The sequence below is a fragment of the Sebastes fasciatus genome, chromosome 1, assembly GCF_043250625.1.
Source record: "Sebastes fasciatus isolate fSebFas1 chromosome 1, fSebFas1.pri, whole genome shotgun sequence".
Lineage (NCBI taxonomy): Eukaryota > Metazoa > Chordata > Actinopteri > Perciformes > Sebastidae > Sebastes > Sebastes fasciatus.
In genome coordinates, this window is record NC_133795.1 from 43894132 (window position 1) to 43919274 (window position 25143).

The 25143-nt window shown below is 44.6% G+C and overlaps 2 protein-coding genes across 12 annotated transcripts in view; one reads left to right on the forward strand and one right to left on the reverse strand.

The window, feature by feature from the left end:
- Positions 1 to 25143, reverse strand: part of ptprt (protein tyrosine phosphatase receptor type T) — a 389841-nt gene that overhangs the window by 221608 nt on the left and 143090 nt on the right. The window lies entirely within an intron of this gene.
- Positions 23239 to 25143, forward strand: part of LOC141775864 (uncharacterized) — a 2169-nt gene continuing 264 nt past the window's right edge. Inside the window, exons 1-2 of the mRNA XM_074649610.1 lie at positions 23239 to 23459; positions 24628 to 25143. The exon at positions 24628 to 25143 is cut by the window's right edge and continues 264 nt beyond it. Coding sequence (XP_074505711.1) covers positions 24699 to 25143 — 445 coding nt within the window. The 5' untranslated portion in view covers positions 23239 to 23459; positions 24628 to 24698. The remainder of the gene's footprint in view (positions 23460 to 24627) is intronic.

The following is a 25143-nucleotide window of genomic DNA, read 5'->3' on the forward strand; positions in this document are numbered from 1 at the left end:
TACCTACTGTACCTGTTTTACCTACTGTCCCTACCTACTGTACCTACTGTGCCTACTCTACCTGCTGTACCTACTGAACCTACTGTACCTGCTGAACCTACTGAACCTGCTCTACCTGCTTTACCCACTGTACCTACCTACTGTACCTACTTTACCTACTGTACCTACCTACTGTACCTGCTGTACCTACTGTACCTACTCTACCTGCTTTACCTACTGTACCTACCTACTGTACCTACTGTACCTACTTTACCTACTGTACCTACCTACTGTACCTACTGTACCTACTTTACCTACTGTACCTACCTACTCTACCTGCTGTACCTACTGAACCTACTGAACCTGCTCTACCTGCTGTACCTACTGTACCTACTGTACCTACTGTGCCTACTCTACCTGCTGTACCTACTGAACCTACTGTGCCTACTCTACCTGCTGTACCTACTGAACCTACTGAACCTGCTCTACCTGCTGTACCAGTAGGACATTATTCAACCCTCCTGACCTTCAGGATTCCTGCTGGCCTGCTACAACCACGCTGTAAAAATGAAGCTGAGTGTCTCTCTCTCTCTCTCTCTCTCTCTCTGTATCTCTCTCTGTCTCTGTATCTCTATGTCTCTCTGTCTCTCTGTCTCTCTCTCTCTCTCTCTCTCTTTCTCTCTCTGTCTCTCTCTCTCTCTCTGTATCTCTCTCTGTCTCTGTATCTCTCTCTCTCTCTGTCTCTCTGTCTCTCTCTCTCTTTCTCTCTCTGTCTCTCTCTCTCTCTCTGTATCTCTCTCTGTCTCTGTATCTCTCTCTCTCTGTCTCTCTGTCTCTCTCTCTCTCTCTCTCTCTCTCTCTCTCTCTTTCTCTCTCTGTCTCGGCTGCTCTCTTTCTCTTTCTCTGGTTCGGATTCTTTTTCTTTTCTGTTTGCACATGAAGCCTAAAAGGCAAAAACATGAAAAAAGGAGAGTAAAAGAAGAGTCGGTGTCAGAGAGAACACACGCAGAGCCGAGAGCTTCCCTCTGGGAGAAACACAGCAGGGACGTTGTGTGTGTGTGTGTGTGTGTGTGTGTGTGTGTGCGTGCGTGCGTGCGTGCGTGCGTGCGTGCGTGCGTGCGTGCGTGTGTGTGCGTGTGTGCGTGTGAAGGTAAATTACATATTACCAAAGCTACACTGGCCAAAGGCTAGAAATACAATTAATACTAGAGATCCCAACAGCTCCCGCCACAACACACACACACACACACACACACACACACAAACCCCTGAGGCTGGTGTAGATTCAGCATTAGCTCTGTGACCGTTGATATGTTGCAGAGGTTGCACTTTTAATCTGCATCCTCACACCGAAGGAATAACACCCTAACCTCTACCTAACATACACACGCACACACGCGCACACACACACACACACACACACACACACACACACACACACACACACACACACACACAGCTCTCCTGTGATGATCACCCTTCGAGGTAAAGCAGCTAGATCAGAGGAACCCCTCACGGAGGCTGTCGGCCTCCTTGGATTTAACACAAGTGTGTGTTTGTGTGAAAGAGTTCACTGCTCCGTCTCAACTGAAGTACCAATAATCCCGTTCATATAAATAACACGTATACGTCCACATATAGAGACACACACACGCGCGCGCGCACACACAGTATCAGAAGCATTAATGTTCACCTTAATGTTTATATATCCAAGCAGGTAAAAAGTCATTGAGATTAAAATCTATTTTCCAACAGTGCCCTGACCCAGAGGGCATCGCAGACTCTGTTAGAACAATAAGAACAACCATCACACAGCACAAGTCAACGAGCATCACATCCACGTTGGATGCAACACAAAAACAGCTGTAACGCACAAACAGGTCAATGTGAAAACGACAGAGTGCCACTGTCTCCATCTTTTAGAATGGACTTCAATCCCTCGGTACAGTACCCAGCTGGGACTGTTTCAGGTCCGTCTCTACGTTATTCATTCCAACGTATTTAAAAGCTGTTTAGCCTCGTTCTGTTCTGACTTCTGGGACCAACGTCTGGAGAACATTGTGAGAGTGCACGCCATATTGATTTTGGTTTGTGCACATGTACGTACAAAGAGCGATTTCTATATAAGAGCCAACCGATGTGAAAGTCAGCGGACATCCAGAGCTGGTTATTCAGCAGCAGCAGCATACTGGTTAGAGTGGTGAACCAGTAATCAAACATATAATGGGAACCAGTATCCAGTTGCTGGCCAGCTGCAAACAGATGTAACAATTAAATACACACAAACAAACAAGTAACCTAAAATACACACACACACACACACACACACACACACTCACACACACACACAGTAGAATCAGAATCAGAATCTTGTTTCTTGCTAGGTGGATCAGGTATACACGAGGATTTGGTTTGTTGTTGCAAATAAGCAGTAAAAATAACAATAGAATAGTTAAAAGCGTTAGAATAAAATTAAAATAAAAAAAAATTAAATTTTACCAATATACAATTTAAGATATAAACATAATATGGACTTGCATTTATATAGCGCTTTTCTAGTCTTCCGACCACTCAAAGCTCTTTACACTACATGTCAGCATTCACCCATTCACACACACATTCATACACTGATGGTGCCAACTTTGCCCATCAGGATCTAATCGAAAATACTCATTCACACCGATGGCTATACCTTCGGGAGCAATTTGGGGTTAAGTGTCTTACTCAAGGACACATCGACATGTTGACCCAGAGCAGCCGGGGATCGAACCACCGACCTTCCGATTGGTGGACGACCTGCTCTACCCTCTGAGTCACAGCTGCCCCATAATATATAAACAGATTTTTTATTGCAGCAGCATATTAGTAGCAACAGACCAGGACACGTCCTGCAGCTTCCTGACTGATACACTGGATTACATCATCTACATGTCTGCCTGAACAGAACCAACCACTGGGTTGGACCAGAACTCACACAGTCTGACTGTACGGAACCAACGACTGGGTTGAACCAGAACTCACACAGTCTGACTGTACAGAACCAACCACTGGGTTGAACCAGAACTCACACAGTCTGACTGTACAGAACCAACGACTGGGTTGAACCAGAACTCACACAGTCTGACTGTACAGAACCAACCACTGGGTTGGACCAGAACTCACACTGAAAAGATGGTGGTTTGAAATAACACGGAAAGTGGCGTAACTTAAGTACAGAAGTTCTGATTTATTAATACCATCGTTGCCTTCAGGCAGTGAAGGACAATTGAGACGTAGCAATGTGCAGAATGGGGGAGAGGTTGGAGGACGGGGACACAGAGGAGAGATAAAGGAATCCAAAGAGACACAAAAAGACATAGAGACAGAAGGACGTATGTTAACATAACATGAAATATGACAGTAAGACTGATATGAGGGCAACAACCAGGCTGAGAGGGAAGAGAGAGAGAGGAGACGAGAGGGAGATTTAAAGCAGCGCAATAATGAGCCAATTGATGGCGAGGCCGGGGGTTAAGCACCTGAAGCCAGCCAGTAATTGGCTGAGAACGACAGAGTGACAGACGGAGAGATAGAGAGGGATGGAGGGAGGTGCTGAACGGATTGATCTTCACATAAAACATGTCATTGTGGAGGGACAGAGGAGACGAGGATGGGAGAGGCTCCAAGGGGCAGAATAAAAGCAGGAATACAACAATGTCACTCTGCCAATTATACGCAGAACAGTCAGATTATATTAGAAAAGAAAATGCTTTTATTCAAAACTCCTCCAGAGATTTTCATCCTGTGCTGTGATGATACCTCCAGAGTTATGAATTATCTTTGAGGATCTTTTTGAAATGACGGATATTATCCAGAAACCCTCACAGGTACTGCATTTAGCATAAAACAATGTGCTCCAATCAGAACATGGCAAACTGCAGCCCAACAGGCAACAACAGCTGTCAGTGTGTCAGTGTGCTGACTTGACTATGACTTGCCCCAAACTGCATGTGATTATCATAAAGTGGGCATGTCTGTAAAGGGGAGACTCGTGGGTACCCATAGAACCCATTTACATTCACTGATCTGGAGGTCAGAGGTCAAGGGACCCCTTTGAAAATGGCCATGCCAGTTTTTCCTCGTCAAAATTTAGCGTAAGTTTGGAGCGTTATTTAACCTCCTTCACTACAAGCTAGTCTGACATGGTTGGTATCGATGGATTCATCCGGTTTTATTGTTTACTATGATACCAGTATCTTCACTCTAGCTTTAAAACTGAGCCGCTACAACCTAAACATCACAAGATGCGTTAAAGAAATTTGTGGCGTTAAAATTAATTTGCGTTAAAGCATTATTATCGCGTTAACTTCATTTCATAACAGCAAAGATACATAAATTCAATAAAACACCAAACACTCATGTAGATAATAAAACAAGCTCAGAAGCAGGCCATAAAAACAGTAGAATCAATAATTAGATGAATGTACCAACAATGAATTATTATTCATTATTTTCAAAGTCAAGATGGATAATAACAATGTGTCTATATGTATTAAGCTTTGCACTGCAAATTTCAACATAAATCCGAAATTTCATTGTTTGCACTTAAAAACGCCCGTAGCTGCAGAAACAGCCAGATATGAGAGTGTGTGTTTCAGCTGAATGAAGCAGCATTGGACCGTCCCCTTTACATGATCATCATTAAAACACATGTTGAAATGAAATCACAGCTACTGTACCAGTTTAGTATTGGCTCCAAGACTTCCACATTTCACTGGAAATTGGAGGCACCATTATGTAAATTGGAGGTTTCAGATGTTCCTTCATTAACTGAAACAGTATATATTCTATATGTGTGAGGCATGGTTACAGGCAGGATGTGCTGCTAAAATTAAACATTTATAGTGAAACATGCAGCTGTGTGCCGACAGCGTAGGAATGGAAGAAAATGTTAGCAAATTACCTGTAATGGCATCCAATTAATCTTCTAATTCTATGATTCTCATGTCATGCAACGCTGTCAAGCTCCAGCACTTCACCTGAGCATCTCAACTGCTAGGGTCCAAGAAGCCCTCCTAGTGGTACACCGACCCTCTACAGACCATAACAACAACAAGGGTCCAAGAAGCCCTCCTAGTGGTACACCGACCCTCTACAGACCACAACAACAACAAGGGTCCAAGAAGCCCTCCTAGTGGTACACCGACCCTCTACAGACCACAACAACAACAAGGGTCCAAGAAGCCCTCCTAGTGGTACACCGACCCTCTACAGACCACAACAACAACAAGGGTCCAAGAAGCCCTCCTAGTGGTACACCGACCCTCTACAGACCATAACAACAACAAGGGTCCAAGAAGCCCTCCTAGTGGTACACCGACCCTCTACAGACCATAACAACAACAAGGGTCCAAGAAGCCCTCCTAGTGGTACACCGACCCTCTACAGACCATAAGAACAACAAGGGTCCAAGAAGCCCTCCTAGTGGTACACCAACCCTCTACAGACCATAACAGAACTGAGTTCTGAGAGAGAAAAGTGGCTAAACTCAACCAGACCTGTTTTACAGGATTCTTTTGTCAACGCAGTCTGCCGAACTTTCCTCGTAGCCGTGCTTGTTGATGTTGTCGTTGTGTTGTTTCCACACCTCTTCACTATCTATAGCTGGTTTCTAGGTGCGACATCAACTTTGGTCCCTGTTGCAAATTCAACATTTACAGTAAAGTTCCTATTGTTATGGTTCGTGTCCACATGGGCGTTTTTATGGTGAGGGATCGCCTCACTTCCCAGCGTTGGACGCTTGACGGACTGCCAGGAGACACAAGACACCTGATTGGACGAACTCTTTCCCTCGTGGGTCTGCTGCTCCCAGCTTTCAAACCAGGACCAACATGGCGGCTTGTTGGGCAACTTTCTTCTCTTATATCACAGAAATAGTTCACTGAAAACATTTGATGTAGAATGAATCCATGTTGATGAATCAGTCTTTGTTTTAGATCAACAACGGTTAGTTTCAAAGTTTCTAGAGAGTAGCCGAGAACTCAACTTTATGCAAATGAGGAGCGGGACGCATGACGCCCCATCTCTCGAACGGCGCCGCCACGCTACTAGAATGCATTGCACGGCTGCTTACATAGACAATGAATGGGAAGTGTGGAAAGGACCATTACAGGCGACCCCTCTGCCAGGTCTCGCTCTCTCATTGGCTCCCTGACAGGTCCAGATATTTATCCTGCTAGATATCTGAGATGTGTGTGCGATGAATCAGTGTGCCTCTTCGCTCACGTCTTTGAACAGTTCACACATGGTGCTCCAGCTCAGCCAGAGATACAACTGGTCCTTTAGTAACAGGTCCAGAATGGAATACCAGAGTCAAGGCCTGTTATTGTGAATAAAGGAAGGACTCAGATGTGTTTGAGACCAGAGGGGACAGGACAGGGAGGGCAGGTACGAACATCTAACAGGCAGGTCCATGATTTCATTTGAGGAATAGTTTGAACTTGAGTCGGTAAAGTTTAAATAGGATCAGAGAGGTGAGGTCAGGGGCAGCAGGTTGGATATGAAGCCTCATAAAACTCAGAAAAAAAAGGTTTGGAACGCCATCCCACAGCAACGTGTGACCAGGTTGGTGACCAGCATGAGGAGGAGGTGCCAGGCTGTTGTGGCTGCGTATGGATCTTCCACCGCTACTGAGGCTCCTGACGGTGTATTAAATGAATAAAGTCTTAAATTGCCAATATGTCTTGTTTGTTCCTTGTTACTGATGGAGAGTTCAATCATCCAATCCACCAAACAACTCAAAACAAGAGTCAACACCAACTTGAGAATACACTGTTTACCATTGACGGAGCATTTTGACAATTTTTTCTTGGGCGCTAAACACATAATCAGCTGTGCTGCTCATCCCACAAATGCATGATCCTTACAAGTTGGACATCATTGTGAAGGTAAATAAACAGGCTTTCCAACGATGTAAAATACAATGACCATTAGCATTGTAACAACAGAGAAATAATCCACCAAACACAAATTTCCAAACTTTTTTTTCCGAGTTTATTTCCCCTTTATTAGTAAAGAAAAGAGAAATTCCTCACATTCTGTCATAGATGATTCAATGTTGGAACAGGGTGGAGCTGATCTCTGAAACACTCAACTCAAACTGTGGAGCTGCTGTCACAATATTCACTTTCATTTCATATGAAATCAGAAAGAACAAAACAATTCAGCACCACATCTTTGGTAAGTTTACCAATCAGCTAATGAGCTCCTACTGCAGCTGTACAGCGCTACTTGACTTAACATAGAGCAACATGACTGATGTGTGCAACATGATGAGGAGCTCAGTCAGCAATCTGCTGCAGAATAAACACTTTAAGTGTTGAATTAGAAATTCTACAGTCATGATGGGTCGACAGTGACGTCTACAACAACACATGAACCAGTTACTTTACAATCAATATGAACCGAAACAGCTGCTGCTCGCTCATCATTCGCTCAGCTGAGAAAGAAAAAAGGAGAAAAGCCTTTAAGGCCACGCTGTTCTTCTTCTTTAATGACTTGTTTATGTGTTTCTGTGTCCGTCTACAGATCGAAGAGGCCTCTCTCCAAATGTCACAACACCGTCACGGCATCGAGCCGGTGTCTCGTCACGCTGTGTCTTTGTGTGCATGGATCTCTCTAAGTGTGGGTTGTGTAGAAATGTACACCTGTGTGTGTCACAAGGTGTAAAACCAAAAGCATTACAGTCTGTGTGTCTTCATGTCTTTGTCTCTGAGTGTCAGTGGGTTTTGTCTTAATGGGGGAGTATTGACTGGCGCCACACCACATGGCTTCCCTCCACCGGGAACACACACAGCAGAATGGGATTTATTGGATCCTGCTCGTCTTCATGAACAACTTTGGGCAGGAGTTTAGAGAGAGAATGAAACGGAGCTGATGATCCCGTAATCAGCTTCAGAAAGACAACATGCAAATAACACAGAACAATAACTTCCCTGGTTAAGAGCTCTTCATTTCCAAAGACTCTGGTTGATAGCTACTCGTTGGACAGCTGCTGGTCACTTGTTGTAAAACTATCAATAATGTTAAATGATCTGATGGTCTGGACAGGAAGTGTGAGGGCTGAGATGACAGAGCAGATGGATAGAGAAAAAACAGAGAGAGAGAGAAATGAGGTTTGCAAAGAGAACTTTTCGCATCAATGCAAAGAAGAGCATGGACGCGAATTTGCGCCATGCGATGCGAATGGCGCCACGTGAACACATGAAATTTGTGTCATTCGTGGGAGTTGTTATAATTAAACTAGAGTGATGAATTGGCATGTCTCTGTGTGGTGAAAGCCTCTCAGCGTTGAGATCCTCCTGTCCTCACTGACGTCCTGACGTTGTTGAATAAGAAATGGAGGATAAATAAATCCTGTATGTGTCTGTGGTCAGCCAGAGCTACAATAGTCCATCATCTCTGTACAGAGACCGGACCAAACTCTGTGTAGAACCACAGACTGATCCATCCAGACTCCATTCGGAAAACTAGCATTTTAAAAGTTGTCAGCTTGTCGTCATGGTAACAGACCTGACAAAGCATGAATTCAGACTTTTTACTAATCAGCATTATTATAGCATCATTTTGATCTGTTTATTGATATTAAATCACAGCTCAATCTGTTTATTTTGGGTTCATTCCGCAGTAGAGACGTGTGGCTGCTAGATACAGTCAGTGTAATGTCACTGTATGTGAATACAGCTCGCCGCCAAGTGATGTTATGAACCAAGACACGACGGCGTTTTGTTTTCTGACATAACTGGGACTTCACCAACATGTACAAAGCAGCTACAGTGGTCATTTCTTCTATGGTTGATGGAGGAAATGGAGGAAGGAACAGTTGTTGGTATCTATGGAGACAAGCTCCTCCTCCTCTCTGGAGCGTGTACAGCGAATGAACACAGATGATACCGGCAGTCCAACAACATGAGAGACAGTCTTATAGAGACAGATTAATGAAGGGTAGACAAGAAACCCACATGGACTCATGTAGAAAACAGAACCTCGATGAAGGTCCTGTAGATATTCAGCCACGTCGAAGCGCTCTACCTTCCATACTAATCATGAACTGTGTTGCCACCGCTGATGAATGAATGTTAATATCACTGAACACTTTCCTGAGGCAGCGGTGAGCTTTCAGAAAGACTCAACAAAGCTCTCATCAGCTTTTATCTCGACTGGGAGCGGATCCTAGAGGACGGACTCAATTCACGGATGTCAAAGGAGAGAAGAAGAAAAGCTCAGATTGAGTTCTGACTCTTTTCTTTCACTTCATTTCAATATTTCAATAGACGCTTTATTGGTGAGGAATAAAGGAGCACTTACTGCCAAAGCAAACACAATATGACCCAACGCAGATAGCAGCGACGGCAATGAGACGGTAATAATGTCAATCTGTCCCTCAGTCTCTCACATCATCCATATGTCTCCCTCTGGATCCCTCCATCCCTCCATCCCTCCATCCCTCCATCCCTCCATCCCTCCATCTCCTCTCTGCTCTTTTCTTTCCATCTTCTGTAATGCTCTTCTATTTCTATCCATCAACTCTCTTCCTCTAACTTATTTTCCTCTCATCTGTGGTTTTTCATCTTTCCTCTGCGTCTTGTTTCTTACCCCCCCCCCGGCTCTCATCAGTACTTAGAAACTGGACAAAGAACTGAGAGGTCACTGAAGTCTGCTGGCTGCTGTTAATGAGCTCAACACACACACACACACAATCTGTCCGCTACTGGCTCTTGTTATCTGCTCTATTGGTGTGTGTGTGTGTGTGTGTGTGTGTGTGTGTGTGTGTGTGTGTGTGTGATATCTTTCCTAGCACATCCAGGGGAGTGGGGGGGGATTGTTTTCCCCCATGGCGACTCCTCCCTGAACCACTCCCCCAACTATGACACAACACCGACTATATGAATATCTAATGAGGCAACACAGGTACAATTCACCATATTCTCATATCAGGGATTAGGCTCGGGGGGGGCAACTAAATGGTGTCATTCCCAGATATGTCCTGCTATCAGGTTGAATCTCCTGGTTAGTGACACTACTACGTTTATTCAGTATATGATGAATTAAACGTACCTTTATATCATACCCTACAGCCATATAATGTTATGATACAATTAGGGATGTTAATAATTAACCGTTAACGGACATTAAGCATTTTAACCGATTAACACTAACTGGAGACAGTGAACGCAGCACCGTGGCTGCTACAGTAACTCTCCTGACGGCGAACTGGAGACAGTGAACGCAGCATCATGGCTGTTGCATCTGTTGTGCTCCTACTTTGCAGCTGGTACACCGCTGCATGCGACGCACACATCTTTTCAGTTAAGGGTTAATAATCGGTTAATGAGAGTCAGTTATCGGTTAAGAAAATGTTTCAAAATTAGCATCCCTAGATGTAATAGACTTGAATATTTGATGGCGTTTCAAGACAGTAGCAGCGTTTTGACATATGCAATATCACACAGGATTTATACACAGTTCAAGCTGAAGAACTACAGGTCTTCGGAAGCTCACAGCTTCTTCACCAGTGGTTTTGTGGGGGTTGTAGTCCATCACCTAATGTCTGGGTCAGACACTGATCTGCTTGGTTGTGATGTGAAGCCATCCTGGAGAATGTAGCCTTACCAGACCTGGATGGTTCAATCCTGACTGTCTCCTATCAGACTCTGTCTCTCTGTTGGGTCAAATCTTAAACATGTTTAACTTTATTTGCGGTGCAGAAAGCTACACAGCAGATTTTGAGCACGGTAGCGAACGTTACCATGAATGCCGACTGTATGTATTCAGTCTATTAAATTATTTGTGCTTTGAGTATAATAAATGGGTTTATCATTACATTTAAGTATGGAAATCCAATACGGAGCGTTGCCTGGGGTTCCTCCCCTTCCCCATGTAGGGGACACCTGGGTACCCCCTCTATGTCAGGCAGAGAGCCAGAGCTGTGGTCGGCCCAGGGAGAGCAGGAACATACTGACACTGGACTGTCTAGCAGCTTAATTATAAAACCCGTCTGTGTTTGTTTCCAATTATAAGCAAGTTATTGGGCCTCTCTCTCTCTCTCTCTCTCTCTCTCTCTCTCTCTCTCTCTCTCTCTCTCTCTTGTCCCCAACACCCTTTAACTCTCTCCATTCTTCCCACTTTCAAATCTGATCTTAAATTTAAATGTATAAAAGCAGGTTGTATAAAGTTTACACCACATGTCCAAGAGGTGCAGTCGATGCATGAATATAAGGAACATATGAAAAAAATATATATATATATATACTGGAAAAACAAAGTTTGTAAACTTGTGTTTGGCGGATTATTTCTCTGTTGTTACAATGCTAATGGTCATTGTATTTTACATCGTTGGAAAGCCTGTTTATTTACCTTCGCAATGATGTCCAACTTGTAAGGATCATGCATTTGTGGGATGAGCAGCACAGCTGATTATGTGGGTAGCGCCCAAGAATAATTTGCCAAAATGCTCTGCCAATGGTGAACAGTGTTTTCTAATAAGGCTACCAGGAAGCCTGCAATGACTGCCCTTCACCGTCAGGCCCGTTGGCGCTGGTGTCGACAACACAGACAATGGAACCTGAACATGTGGGGGAATGTCATGTTCAGTGATGAGTCCAGGTTCTGTCTGCCAAAGTTGGAGGGCAGGGTGAAAGTATGGAGACGACGTGGAGAACGCTATGCTGATTGTTGCACCGATGGAGTAACAGCTTTTGGCGGGGGCAGTGTCATGGTGTGGGGGGGGCGGCATCTCCCTCACTGGCAAAACAAGGTTTGTCATCATTGAAGGCCATCTCAATGCAGTGAGATATCAGGATGAGATTCTGCAGCCAGTGGCGATCCCATATCTCCACAATCTGGGACCTAACTTCATCCTCCAAGAAACAACGCTCACCCCCACAGAGCCAGGGTTATCACAGACTACCTCCACACTGTGGGAGTAGAGAGAATGGAACGGCCTGCCAAGAGTCCACTCCTCAACCCAATTCAACACTTGTAGGATCAGCTTGGGCGTGCTATACGTGTTAGAGTGACCAACACAACCTCGTTGGCTGACCTGCAATGAATCCTGGTTGAGGAATGGAACGCCATCCCACAGCAACATGTGACCAGGTTGGTGACCAGCATGAGGAGGAGGTGCCAGGCTGTTGTGACTGCGTATGGATCTTCCACCGCTACTGAGACTCCTGACGGTGTATTAAAGGAATAAAGTTTAAAATTGCCAATATGTCTTGTTTGTTCCTTGTTACTGATAGAGAGTTCAATCATCCAATCCACCAAACAACTCAAAACAAGAGTCAGTACCAACAGGAGAATACACTGTTTACCATTTACGGAGCATTTTGGCAAATTTTTCTTGGGCGCTACCCACATAATCAGCTGTGCTGCTCATCCCACAAATGCATGATCCTTATAAGTTTGACATCATTGCGAAGGTAAATAAACAGGCTTTCCAACGATGTAAAATACAATGACCATTAGCATTGTAACAACAGAGAAATAATCCACCAAACACAAGTTTCCAAACTTTGTTTTTCCAGTTTATATGCAGTATATACTGTATATACAGTTTATATCTAATACACTGTATATCATTTCTATCAAGCATCAAAGTGCTTCTTCAACAGCGTTGACTCTTCTGGAAAGGTTATCCGTCACTTTCTAACGCTCTTGGTAGCCCAGCATGTCAAACTGTGACGCTCCACTCAGTCACAGTGAACACATGGTTAACGTTGTGGATTCAAACACAACCTCTTCGTCAGGTTTAGGTAAAGTCGGGCTTAAGATGACGACATCTGTAAAGTGAGAGTGAAACTTTACGTGGACAGACCGCAATGACAGAAGAAGGTCGGGACTCTGTAGCTTCTTAATGTTAGTGATGCTCTTCTTCAGACTTCATAAATGTGCACGGAGACAGACAGGACATGAGCAGCAGATGAGTGAAAGCTTTGTGTTTTATAGACCTGAGAAGTTGTCTGAAGCATCAGTGTACGCTGCAGCATTGAGACTCCTCTTCATTAGAGTGAAAGCACAAGACTGATGGAGCTCAGTACACTTTACTCTCTCTCTCTCTCTTTCTCTCTCACTCTCATCTCTCTCTCTCTCTCTCTCTCTCTCTCTCTCTCTCTCTCTCTCTCTCTCTCTCTCTCACCCCAACATCCTTTTTCCTTTCTTCACTTCTTTTCTTCATCACCATTTTTACTCTCTCTCTCTCTTTCTCTGTTTGAACTGAGACTTTTGATCAGTCCGAGCACAGCTAAGCTTGTCCACACAGCACAGCACAGTGTGTGTGTGTGTGTGTGTGCGTGTGCGTGTGCGTGTGCGCGTGTGTGTGTGTGTGTGTGTGTGTGTGCGTGCGTGCGTGTGTGTGTGTGTGTGTGTGTTGATGGATAGAGGAGGAGAGGATGAGGGAAGGACTGCCTCAAATAAAACACACAGTCACAAGCAGCCAGTAAACTGACAGTAATCAACATGCACTGACTTCCAACTCCAACAGCTACCACTCCTCTATGATGGAGGTCTCTCTCTCTCTCTCTCTCTCTCTCTCTCTCTCTTGCTCTCTCTCTCTCGCTCTCTCTCTCTCTCTCTCTCTCTGGTTATTACTGTGTCTTCTGCTGGAAGAAAGCAATCAGCCTTCTGAATCAATCACACACACACACATTCAGGTCTTAGCGTGGCCTCAGAGTTCAGAGTTGAGAGGATGTTTATGTGTTTAACTTGGATTGTTGTTGGTTTACAAGGATCAGTGAGGAAGATGAGCATTGTGTGTGTGTGTGTGTGTGTGTGTGTGTGTGTGTGTGTGTGTGTGTGTGTGTGTGTGTGTGTGTGTGTGAGAGAGAGAGAGAGAGAGAGAGAGAGAGGAAGCAGCGGAATCATTTCTCTCCGTTATGCTGATATATTTCTTTCAGTTTATTGTAATATTCTGTAAACAACTTTGGTAATGTAGTTAATTTGTTGGACGGTGAAAGGGATAAATCACGCTGGGTTGACTAGGTGGAGAGAGAGGGGGAGGTGAGGAGGAGGAGGAGAGGAGATGAAGATGTAGAGCCTGTACTGTACATGTTAACCTCCTCAATGAGGGTAGACTAAATACCAGGCCTGTCAAAGTTACCATGATAATAACACGTTAACGCAAATTCATTTTAACGCCACTAATTTCTTTAAGGCATTAATGCAACTTGGGAATTTTAGGTTGTAGCGGCTCAGTTTTAAAGCTAGAGTGAAGATCCTGGTATCATATATATATATATATATGTAGGTATATAGCTACTGGTATCATAGTAAACTAGAGAACCTGATGAATCCATCGGTATCAACCATGTCATACTAGCTGGTCATGAGGGAGGTTAAATAACGCTCCAAACTTACTCTAAACTGTCATGTCCATTTTCAAAGGGGTACCTGTGAGGGTTTCTGGACAATATCTGTCATTGTTTTGTGTTGTTAGTTAATTTACAATAATATATACATACGTAAAGCAGCATATTTGTCCACTCCCATCTCCCGTTAAGGTACATTTAGAACAGATACGAACTGTGTGATTTATTTGTGATTACCTATTTGAATTGATTAACAGCCTGACTAAACATCACAGCGTCAGTATGATGCAATAACAAACTCCAGCCTCCGAAATGAGCATCAAGTTAAATGATGTTCCAGTTCCAGCAGGAACTAGTGCGTGTAGTATAAACTTTAGTTTGGTTGAGTCTCTACATGTTGAGGTTTCTCAGTATCTCCAGCTGTGGTGAGAGAGGAAGAAAAAGAGGCTGCAGTAAATTTTTCCTCTTTCTGTTATTTCTGTTCACCGACCCACCTGCCCCCCCGCTGGGACTCCCCAGCGTGACCCCGGCCACGGCTTGAACACACTGCCGAGATAGATAGAGGTTCAAAGATAGCCGTCTGCATCATGTAGACTGTCTGGTATGTGGGAAGCTGCTGGAAACATCCAATAATACTTTAACCCTTTACCCAAGCTCAGAGACTCTCTCTGTCTTTATCAGAGCAGAGGGACACGTTATTATGGGATGTAGGAGAGAAACACTGAGACCTGACAGTATTAACTGTCAACATACTGCATTAAGCTTTTTATAGTCATGTTTGGATCATATCAGGGTGTGGTTCAATATCAGGGCAACGCTGACTTGAAGCACATGATGGGTATTCACTTTACCCATATTTAATAATCAATATATTAACTTTAACTAAAAGAGTGCTCCAGGGATGACGTATTTCTGTAGTCCAACAGTAAGTGATCATCTCCGTGGTTCCCTCCACTTACAAGAAGTGATCATCTCTCTGGTTCCCTCCACTAACAGGAAGTGATCATCTCTCTGGTTCCCTCCACTAACAGGAAGTGATCATCTCTCTGGTTCCCTCCACTAACAGGAAGTGATCATCTCTCTGGTTCCCTCCACTAACAGGAAGTGATCATCTCCCTGGTTCCCTCCACTAACAGGAAGTGATCATCTCCCTGGTTCCCTCCACTAACAGGAAGTGATCATCTCCCTGGTTCCCTCCACTAACAGGAAGTGATCATCTCTCTGGTTCCCTCCACTAACAGGAAGTGATCATCTCCCTGGTTCCCTCCACTAACAGGAAGTGATCATCTCTCTGGTTCCCTCCACTAACAGGAAGTGATCATCTCTCTGGTTCCCTCCACTAACAGGAAGTGATCATCTCTCTGGTTCCCTCCACTAACAGGAAGTGATCATCTCTCTGGTTCCCTCCACTAACAGGAAGTGATCACCCCTCTGGTTCCCTCCACTAACAGGAAGTGATCATCACCCTGGTTCCCTCCACTAACAGGAAGTGGTCATCACCCTGGTTCCCTCCACTAACAGGAAGTGATCATCTCTCTGGTTCCCTCCACTAATAGGAAGTGATCATCTCTCTGGTTCCCTCCACTAACAGGAAGTGATCATCTCTCTGGTTCCCTCCACTAACAGGAAGTGATCATGGCTGCATCCCAAAGCTCTTAATTGCATCCCTGTTTCCCTCACTTGCGTCTCATCCTTGCGTCTTAGTCCCTCCCACCAGGGAAGCATGGAGAGACGCAAGGAAACCATGCGAGGAGAGAGGAAACGAGGAAATACGATTTAAGCGACATGGGACGGTCGTTTCCTCTGAAGCGTCACGTGAAGCGACGTCCGTTTCTGATGACAGCAGCAGCTGATCACATCTGGATCAGCTGTCAGTCAACTTTAACAGCTGTTTGTGTCTGAACTGTAGTAATACTAATAAAGACAAGTGCAAGCTGCAGTCTGTATTTCTACTGAGTCCTGCTTAGATGCTCAGGAACCATCTCTACTGGCACAATAACTTTATATTATTGATTCATTATTAGCGTCTGTAGTTATTGATATTCTGATTGTGAGTTAATTATTTAATAACCCAGAATATGACTGGTGTTTTTTGAACACTGTACATTATTTATTAGGCTAAAGGGAAAATGTAAATGATGTATATCAAACCCGACATTCAGGAATCACCAGCCTCATGTGACTGAATGGAAATGAGGATAAATGATGTAAAAGGTGTTTGTTGCTGATAGACAGACTCTCCTTCTCTCTCTGACTTTAATAGTTTTATTAATAAAAGTTAACGGGGGAAATAACAGATCATGAAAAGAAAAATCATTCTAATAAATGCAGAGTTATTTTAAGTCAGTTTATCAGGTGTTATAAACCCCTCTGAGGTGGAGTTGCCATGTTGTTTAATGATTCTCTCCAATGCAAACAGATATCTTATGGACATTTTGCTTCTTTTGAATATGTCGCTCTTCAGCTGAACTCCTCTTCTCGAGCTTTGTTTCTCAATATCTACAGGCCACCTAAATACTGTGCAAACTTTTTTGATGATTTTACTGAACTGCTGTCTGTAATTTGTGTTGACTTTGACTGTGTAGTCATTGTTGGTGATTTTAACATCCATGTTGACAACCAACAGGACAGAGGGGCCAAAGAACTGTGTCAGGTTCTTGATAACTATGGAATGAGTCAGCATGTGACAGAGCCCACACACAATAGGGGACACACTTTGGACTTAATCATATCAAAGGGCCTGAACATTTCCAAGGTTGTAGTGATGGATGTTGCTCTGTCTGATCATTCATGTGTATTCTTTGAGAGTACTCTTCCTGTGCACAGAAATGATAAGACAGAGGTAATCACAAAAAGGTATATCACTGAAAATACCAGTGATCAATTTGTTCAGGCTTTCTCTTCCACACCCACCCTCCCCTGGACCTCTGTCAATGAGCTTGTAGATAATTTCAATTCTAAAATGACAAATGTTATTGATACCATTGCACCCAAAACAGTGAAGATTGTCTCTGGTAAGAAAAAATCTCCATGGAGAAATACCATGTTGGTAAGAAATTAAAAAAGAGAGTGTCGAAAAGCTGAACGCCAGTGGCGGAAAACAAATCTACAAGTTCATTATGACATCTATAAAGAGAGACTTTGCATTTATAATTCAGAACTGAAAAATGCAAGGCGGTCCTTCTTCTCTGACATCATCACCAAAAACAATAACAATGCACGTGCCCTGTTTGCTACTGTCGACAGGCTAACAAACCCTCCTGTGTCAGTAGCCTCTGAACTTTTATCCTCCAGGGCCTGCAATGAATTTGCTTCCTTTTTTACAGAAAAAATTCACAAAATCAGACAAGCAGTCACTTCCTCCATAGCAGGTACAGGATGTTTGTTTCCCCTGCGTCCACTTAAACCTGGCGCAAATACCATGACACAGTTTTATCCAATAAATCAGACATACCTGGAGGAAATCATACAACATCTAAAATCCTCCTCATGCTGCCTTGACATTCTGCCAACAGGCCTTTTCAAAAAAGTATCAGATTGTATGGTCTCAGAGCTTTTACAGATTGTTAATGCATCTCTTGTTTCAGGAGTCTTCCCACAGGCCCTGAAAACTGCTGTCATCAAACCACTCCTCAAAAAGAACAATCTGGACTCATCAGTAGTAAATAATTACAGACCGATATCAAATCTTCCATTCTTGTCTAAAATAATTGAAAAAACAGTTTTTCAAAAATTAAATAGCTTTCTGGCACTAAACAACTCTTTTGATGTCTTCCAGTCAGGTTTTCGACGAAACCACAGCACTGAGACTGCTCTTGTTAAGGTCTTCAATGACATCCGATTGAACACAGACAGTGGTAGAACTACGGTTTTAGTTTTACTGGATCTCAGTGCTGCATTCGACACGGTTGACCATAATATATTACTAGACCGACTGGAAAACTGGGTGGGTATTTCTGGCATAGCACTCAGCTGGTTTAAATCCTACCTAAAAGACAGGGACTTCTTTGTGTCTGTAGGTAATTGCAAATCTGAGCTGAACAAAATCACATGCGGAGTTCCCCAAGGCTCCATCTTGGGGCCTCTTTTGTTTAACATCTACATGCTCCCACTGGGTCAGATTTTTGAGAACAACAAAATAAATTACCATAACTATGCAGATGACACACAAATTTATATAACTCTATCACCAGGAGACTACAGTCCAATACAAGCACTGAGTGAGTGCATTGAACAAGTCAATAATTGGATGTGCCAGAATTTTCTTCAGCTGAACAAAGACAAAACTGAGGTCGTAGTTTTTGGAGCCAAAAAAGAAAGATTAAAGGTTAGTGCTCACCTACAATCTGTGATGTTAAAAAGCTCAGACCAAGCCAGAAACCTTGGTGTAGTCATGGACTCAGACCTGAGCTTTAACAGCCATATTAAGACAATTACAAAGACAGCCTTCTATCACCTGAAGAATATAAGAAGAATTAGAGGACTGATGTCTCAGCAGGATTTGGAAAAACTAGTCCATGCATTTATCTTCAGCCGACTTGACTACTGTAACGGCGTCTTTACCGGTCTTCCTAAAAAATCGATCAGACAGCTGCAGCTGATTCAGAACGCTGCTGCTAGAGTCCTCACTAAGACCAAGAAAGTGGATCACATCAGTCCAGTTCTGAAGTCTCTACACTGGCTGCCTGTCTCTCAGAGAATTGATTTCAAAATACTGCTGCTGGTTTACAAAGCACTAAATGGTTTAGGGCCAAAATACATTTCTGATCTTCTGCTGTGTTATGAACCATCCAGACCTCTCAGGTCATCTGGATCAGGTCTGCTTAGTGTCCCCAGAGTCAGAACTAAACATGCAGAAGCAGCGTTCAGTTTTTATGCACCAAATATCTGGAACAAGCTCCCAGAAACCTGCAGGACCGCTCCAACTCTCACTTCTTTTAAAACAAAGCTTAAAACTTTCCTGTTTGCGGGTGCCTTTTATTCTGACACTGCACTATAACTTTTACTCTTGAGTTTTATGCAATTTTAGCTTCTATCCTAGCTTTTATTTTTAGCTTGTTTTTATTTTCTAATCTTTAATGTTTTAATGTTTTTATAACTGTTTTAATTATTTCTTGAATGTTTCTGTAAAGCACTTTGAATTGCCCTGTTGTTGAAATGTGCTATACAAATAAAGCTGCCTTGCCTTGCCTTGCCTTGCCTCTGACTGTCAGGCTGCTTCACTGACGGTGTGTGAAGGACAGATACTGCAGGTCCTTCTGCTGCTGCACAGAGCTTCAATTAACACACATTTGAACTAGATGGTGAATCAGAAGACAACTAAACTATAAAACGTTTAATCTGTGATCTGTTTTCACTCCGGTATAAAACTCCAGTGATGTTGAGAGGTAAAGTTATCAGATCAGTCTGATCGGCAGCAGCGTCCAATCAGTAACTGATATCCAATAAGGGGGCGTGTCGGTCGGTAAAAGACTTCCGTGCAGGATACACTGGTGTATCCTCGCTCATAGCTCCTCCGGCAAGCCTCCTCGATCCTCGATCCTCGCTCCTCGATGCACAAATAAGGGCTTTGGAACGGTCTTCAAAATGGCGCACCAGAACTACTTCCGGTTCAAGCGAGGATCGAGGAGCGAGGAAATGAAAATTAAGAGCTTTGGAACGCACCCCATATCTCTGGTTCCCTCCACTAACAGGAAGTGATCATCTCTCTGGTTCCCTCCACTAACAGGAAGTGATCACCTCTCTGGTTCCCTCCACTAACAGGAAGTGATCATCACCCTGGTTCCCTCCACTAACAGGAAGTGGTCATCACCCTGGTTCCCTCCACTAACAGGAAGTGGTCATCACCCTGGTTCCCTCCACTAACAGCCAATGGGATTGTTCCATTGGGTTTTGGATTGTTACAGATAATAATCTCTGTGGTAAACACACGTTTATGATACTGACACGTTTTGTTCATCAAGATAATCTCCACTAATGAACACCACTTCATGATTTATGAAGAGTGAAGTAAAAAGCTAACGTTAGGCTATAAACCAACTCCACCACGGTCACATGAGCTTGGGTATAAACACAACGAGGCTGTAATGATGACAAGTCGGCGTGCTGACGTTTCAAAGTCTCATTTGAACACTTGTCAGCGACCCCCTTTTTTAAAACTCACTGGTGGGATATTTACTGACCTATTTTATATCGTAGAACAAAACGTTAAAATCTCTTCAGCTGGTGTTAACCACAGACATTATTTCAGACATCTAACTAAAAACACATTGACCTCCAGATTAGGGAACAGGAAGTGACATCATGCTGACTCAGTTCTGGGTTTTAGGACTTATTCCTGTAGCTCTCTATAGCTGATTGGATGAAGTGGCCATCCAGCTGCTCAGTAACATCTGTAACATTAAGATACATGAACAGATACAGAGGTGGAGTCGGCTCCATCACTTTAAAGGTCTTTTAACTAACCCTGTTCACCTAACTAATCACTTTTAAGCGTCCTGTTGCTCACGCTTGTGCTCGCTCTACATAGACATGAACGAGCATTGATCAAAACAGTGAGGAAACACACGTCAGCTAAAACCACAATATCACTCTATATTTCAGCTGCTTGGCAGTAATGTTAGCTGACCAGACGAAGGTCTCTCCATTAATCCATTCTGATACTGTAGTTCCTGCCTCAGCCTCCCGACTGCTGTCAGAAGGAACAGGGGAGACACCAGAATTTTGGTCGGAGACGATAACGGGTTACGGTCCCACCTGCGTCTTCTGGCGTGGCCGGGGGGCTGGAGCAGGAATAGTTAACACTGTTTAACAGACGGACTTCACCTGATACAACTTTGTGGTTTTGGTGCTTCTGTGTAGTTTGTGTTGGAACAGCGTAGCCACACGTGAGCGCGCATGGGAAACACCGACCCACAAGGATTTATAAGAGTGTAAGAAGTTACAAACAGTCCCCTTAAGGCTGGACGGTAGAGACGAGAGTGTGTGTGTGTGTGTGCGCGTGTGTGTGTGTGTGCGTGTGTGTGTGTGTGTGTGTGTGTGAAGGCCACATCTGTACACAGTGGGATTTAATGCCGACAGCCAGATCTGACGGATGATTCCTTATCCTGCGGCGCTAATACATCACATCCTGTCCCCATGTACATCGCTTCCTGTCACAGAGCAGAAGGAGAGCTGTGCATCACATCAGGTGAGAGGGCTCTGTGTGTGTGTGTAGGGGGGGGGGGCGTCTATGATAAATCATGTTGTATGTGTATGTGTGAGTGAGTGAGTGTGTGTGTGTGTGTGTGTGTAGGGGGGGGCGTCCATGATAAATCATGTTGTGTGTGTGTGTGTGTGTGTGTGTGTGTGTGTGTGTGTGTGTGTGTGCTTGTTTACTCTGTGTGTGTATCGCTGCCACATGGATGTTTCGAGGTGATATATTTTTGGACACAAACAAAAAAACACACACACAAGCACACACACACACACAAACGCATGCACGCACGCACACACGCACGCACACACGCACACTTTTATACCTATTAGTTGACACGTTAATGAAACACTACAAAGGTAACGCTGTTTTTCTCATTTAGCTCATGTTTTTTTCCCCTCTTTCTTTCCTCTCTCCGTCTATCTAAACAGCTCTCATCCCCTTTCTTTCCTCTCTCCGTCTATCTAAACAGCTCTCATCCCCTCTTTCTTTCCTCTCTCCGTCTATCTAAACAGCTCTCATCCCCTCTTTCTTTCCTCTCTCCGTCTATCTAAACAGCTCTCATCCCCTCTTTCTTTCCTCTCTCCGTCTATCTAAACAGCTCTCATCCCCTCTTTCTTTCCTCTCTCCGTCTTTCTAAACAGCTCTCATCCCCTCTTTCTTCCTTCCCGCCACACATCCTCGTCTAACATCTCTCAGTCACTGCTCCATCAAGTAGGTCCTCATTAAACACCAATCAACAAGACAGCGAACTCACAATCACCACGGTAACTCGTTACCATGTTGACCTGCGGCGGGGGAAACAAACCGTGGAGCCTGTTTCCTTCTCATTATTGTTAGCATCGTTTTTTGATTGTTATTTCTTTCTCTTTCTGTTTCTGAGTCTCTCCGGCAGTTATTTGCGGCGTGGCATGGCGTGCACTAACGAGAGTGATGTGTCAATGTCAAGATGGCCGCAATCAGTGTGTTCTCCAGAGCGATCCCACGGTGAATGACCAGTACTGCTGATTAATCAGGAAACATTAGAAATACACATGAAAGAAAGATTCATCTTCTCCTTTTGTGATTGGAAAACTGCCGTTGACTTCACCTAACTAACCGTAACCACCTAACTAACCCTAACCACCTAACTAACCCTAACCCTGTTCACTAAACTAACCCTAACCCTGTTCACCTAACTAACCCTAACCCTGTTCACTAAACTAACCCTAACCCTGTTCACCTAACTAACCCTGTTCACCTAACTAACCCTAACCCTGTTCACCTAACTAACCCTAACCACCTAACTAACCGTAACCACCTAACTAACCCTAACCACCTAACTAACCCTAACCCTGTTCACCTAACTAACCCTAACCACCTAACTAACCGTAACCACCTAACTAACCCTAACCACCTAACTAACCCTAACCCTGTTCACTAAACTAACCCTAACCCTGTTCACTAAACTAACCCTAACCCTGTTCACCTAACTAACCCTAACCACCTAACTAACCCTAATTCACACAATTCCTCTGATGAAGCAGGAACTCTGCGAAACGTAAGGAACCACTCGACGGCACAGGACACCTTTCACTCCTTTTTAGTCTTTTAAGTACACCGTTGTGTTTTATTGTTGTTTTTTATCTTGGGTTTTAATTGAAAAGATTTTAACCTATTAAAGCTAAATACCTTTTTAAATCGTCTGTGGAGGGCTCTACCAGGCTGCACTCTGGCCTAGCTCTCAGGCCTCCATTTTCTCCAAACACATGGACTTCTGCACCTAACAAACAATTTGCAGACTGTTTTTTGGAAAGCCTCTCCTCTAAGCTGTCTCAGCAGGCCCACCGGGAAACTCCTACCACATCTACCTTCCAGGAGATACACCAAGCCACTTTCAAGGCCTACCTCGGTACCCACCCAAAAGGACCAGCAACCCAGAGACCTCCACCTGCAATCCCTAGGTAAGAGCCCACACAATTTTTTGACGATTAACAAATGTTTTTACACAGAGGAAAGGATGTGCCCTCGAGTGGCAGAGGTAAGTCGGTACAGCTCTCACACACACACACACACACACTACACCACAACCACTCATGTCCCTCAACACACACCGCAGAACACAAGTCAACCGCCCTACCACACATACAGCCACAACCATGGACACACAACATACATCCACACTCAATCACCCACCAGATCCACACACCAGAATGCTCAGCAAACAATATTTCAAAATCATACAGGCCATACACCACAAACACATAGCAGATACAGCCATTTCTACACAAACATTTCCACCTGGGATGATGAGGCAAGTTCACAAACTCTCAGCTTTCATAAAGCCATCCACACCCACTGAACATACACGCAGCCAAATTCAGGCCAATACCATCAACTGGATGCACACTAATATGATCATCCTACAACAACACTATCAGTCGACCATACATACCCTCACCAACACCACCCATAGCCCCCTGGCCCTCCAAATAGCCATTGGTTGGGCCAGGAAGCGCTATGGCCACAGATTAAGACAGGAAACCATACATTCACTACAACACACCTTCAACACACAACACACCTCCTCTCAACCCCCTCCCAAGTCTACCCTCAGGTCGGACGGCTCTCTGTCCCCGATCCCGGAGCTCTCAGATGAGGTGGATTTCCCACCCCTGCCGGCCCCGCATAGGCCCCCCCTTTCCCTTGGATCCCAACACATCACCCGACACCACCAGCAGGCTAACCGGGAACCCCTGCTCCCTACCCCACCACCAACTCGAGGACTCATTCCTGCACCCAACCAGCCCCCACCGGACCCACCACAGGCCCCCCGCCCACAGAAGCAACTCACCATATCCTTTACCAAACGGACCCCTCCCTCCTCAGCACCTGCCCCTTCACTGCCCCGGACACCCAAACAGGTCCCCGCTCCGGCAGAAACCTCATCTCCACTTCCACAGCGGACCAAGAGGATTCCCAACCAGACCACCCAGGAGATCAGCCCCATCTACCCTGCCAACCACAAGGCCCCTAGCCTGGATACAATAACATCCCCCACCATTCACAGTAAGCACAACCTTGCAGTCATAACCATTGACACCATCTCTCCTCTCCCTCTTACACCCACAGGTGGCGCTGGTGACCGGACTGGCCTTGTCGGGCGGCGGGCCCCAATTGAGCAGCTGCAGGAGGCTACACCCATGATGACTGGGACTCCAAAGACTAACACTGCCACTCTGAAAGCCCTATCTGAGCCCTCCACTCAGCACTCTTTTGGGGTCGCGCCGCCTGCCTTGGCCTCTCTGGAAGCCAGCGTTACCACAGGTCTGGAATCCAACACCCAAGAACTCTTCACCTACACCCCCTCCTTCGACCCCGACAGAAGCTACTCCCCAGGCCCCTGTATACCCACCTGCCACAACACCGGATCCGACGATTGGACCATCACAACACGGACGGCATGTGTGTTATTGGGTGACGCCAACATCAACATATTCCCATCTCACCCAAACCCGGATCTACAAATCGACAGCTACCCCTCTGCCAACTTCCGGAAATTCTACAAGCTTTTTAAAAGGACAGTGCCCAACCCCACCACTGAAACCGTCATCCTCGCAGTTGGCCTTAATGACATGACAGGACAGG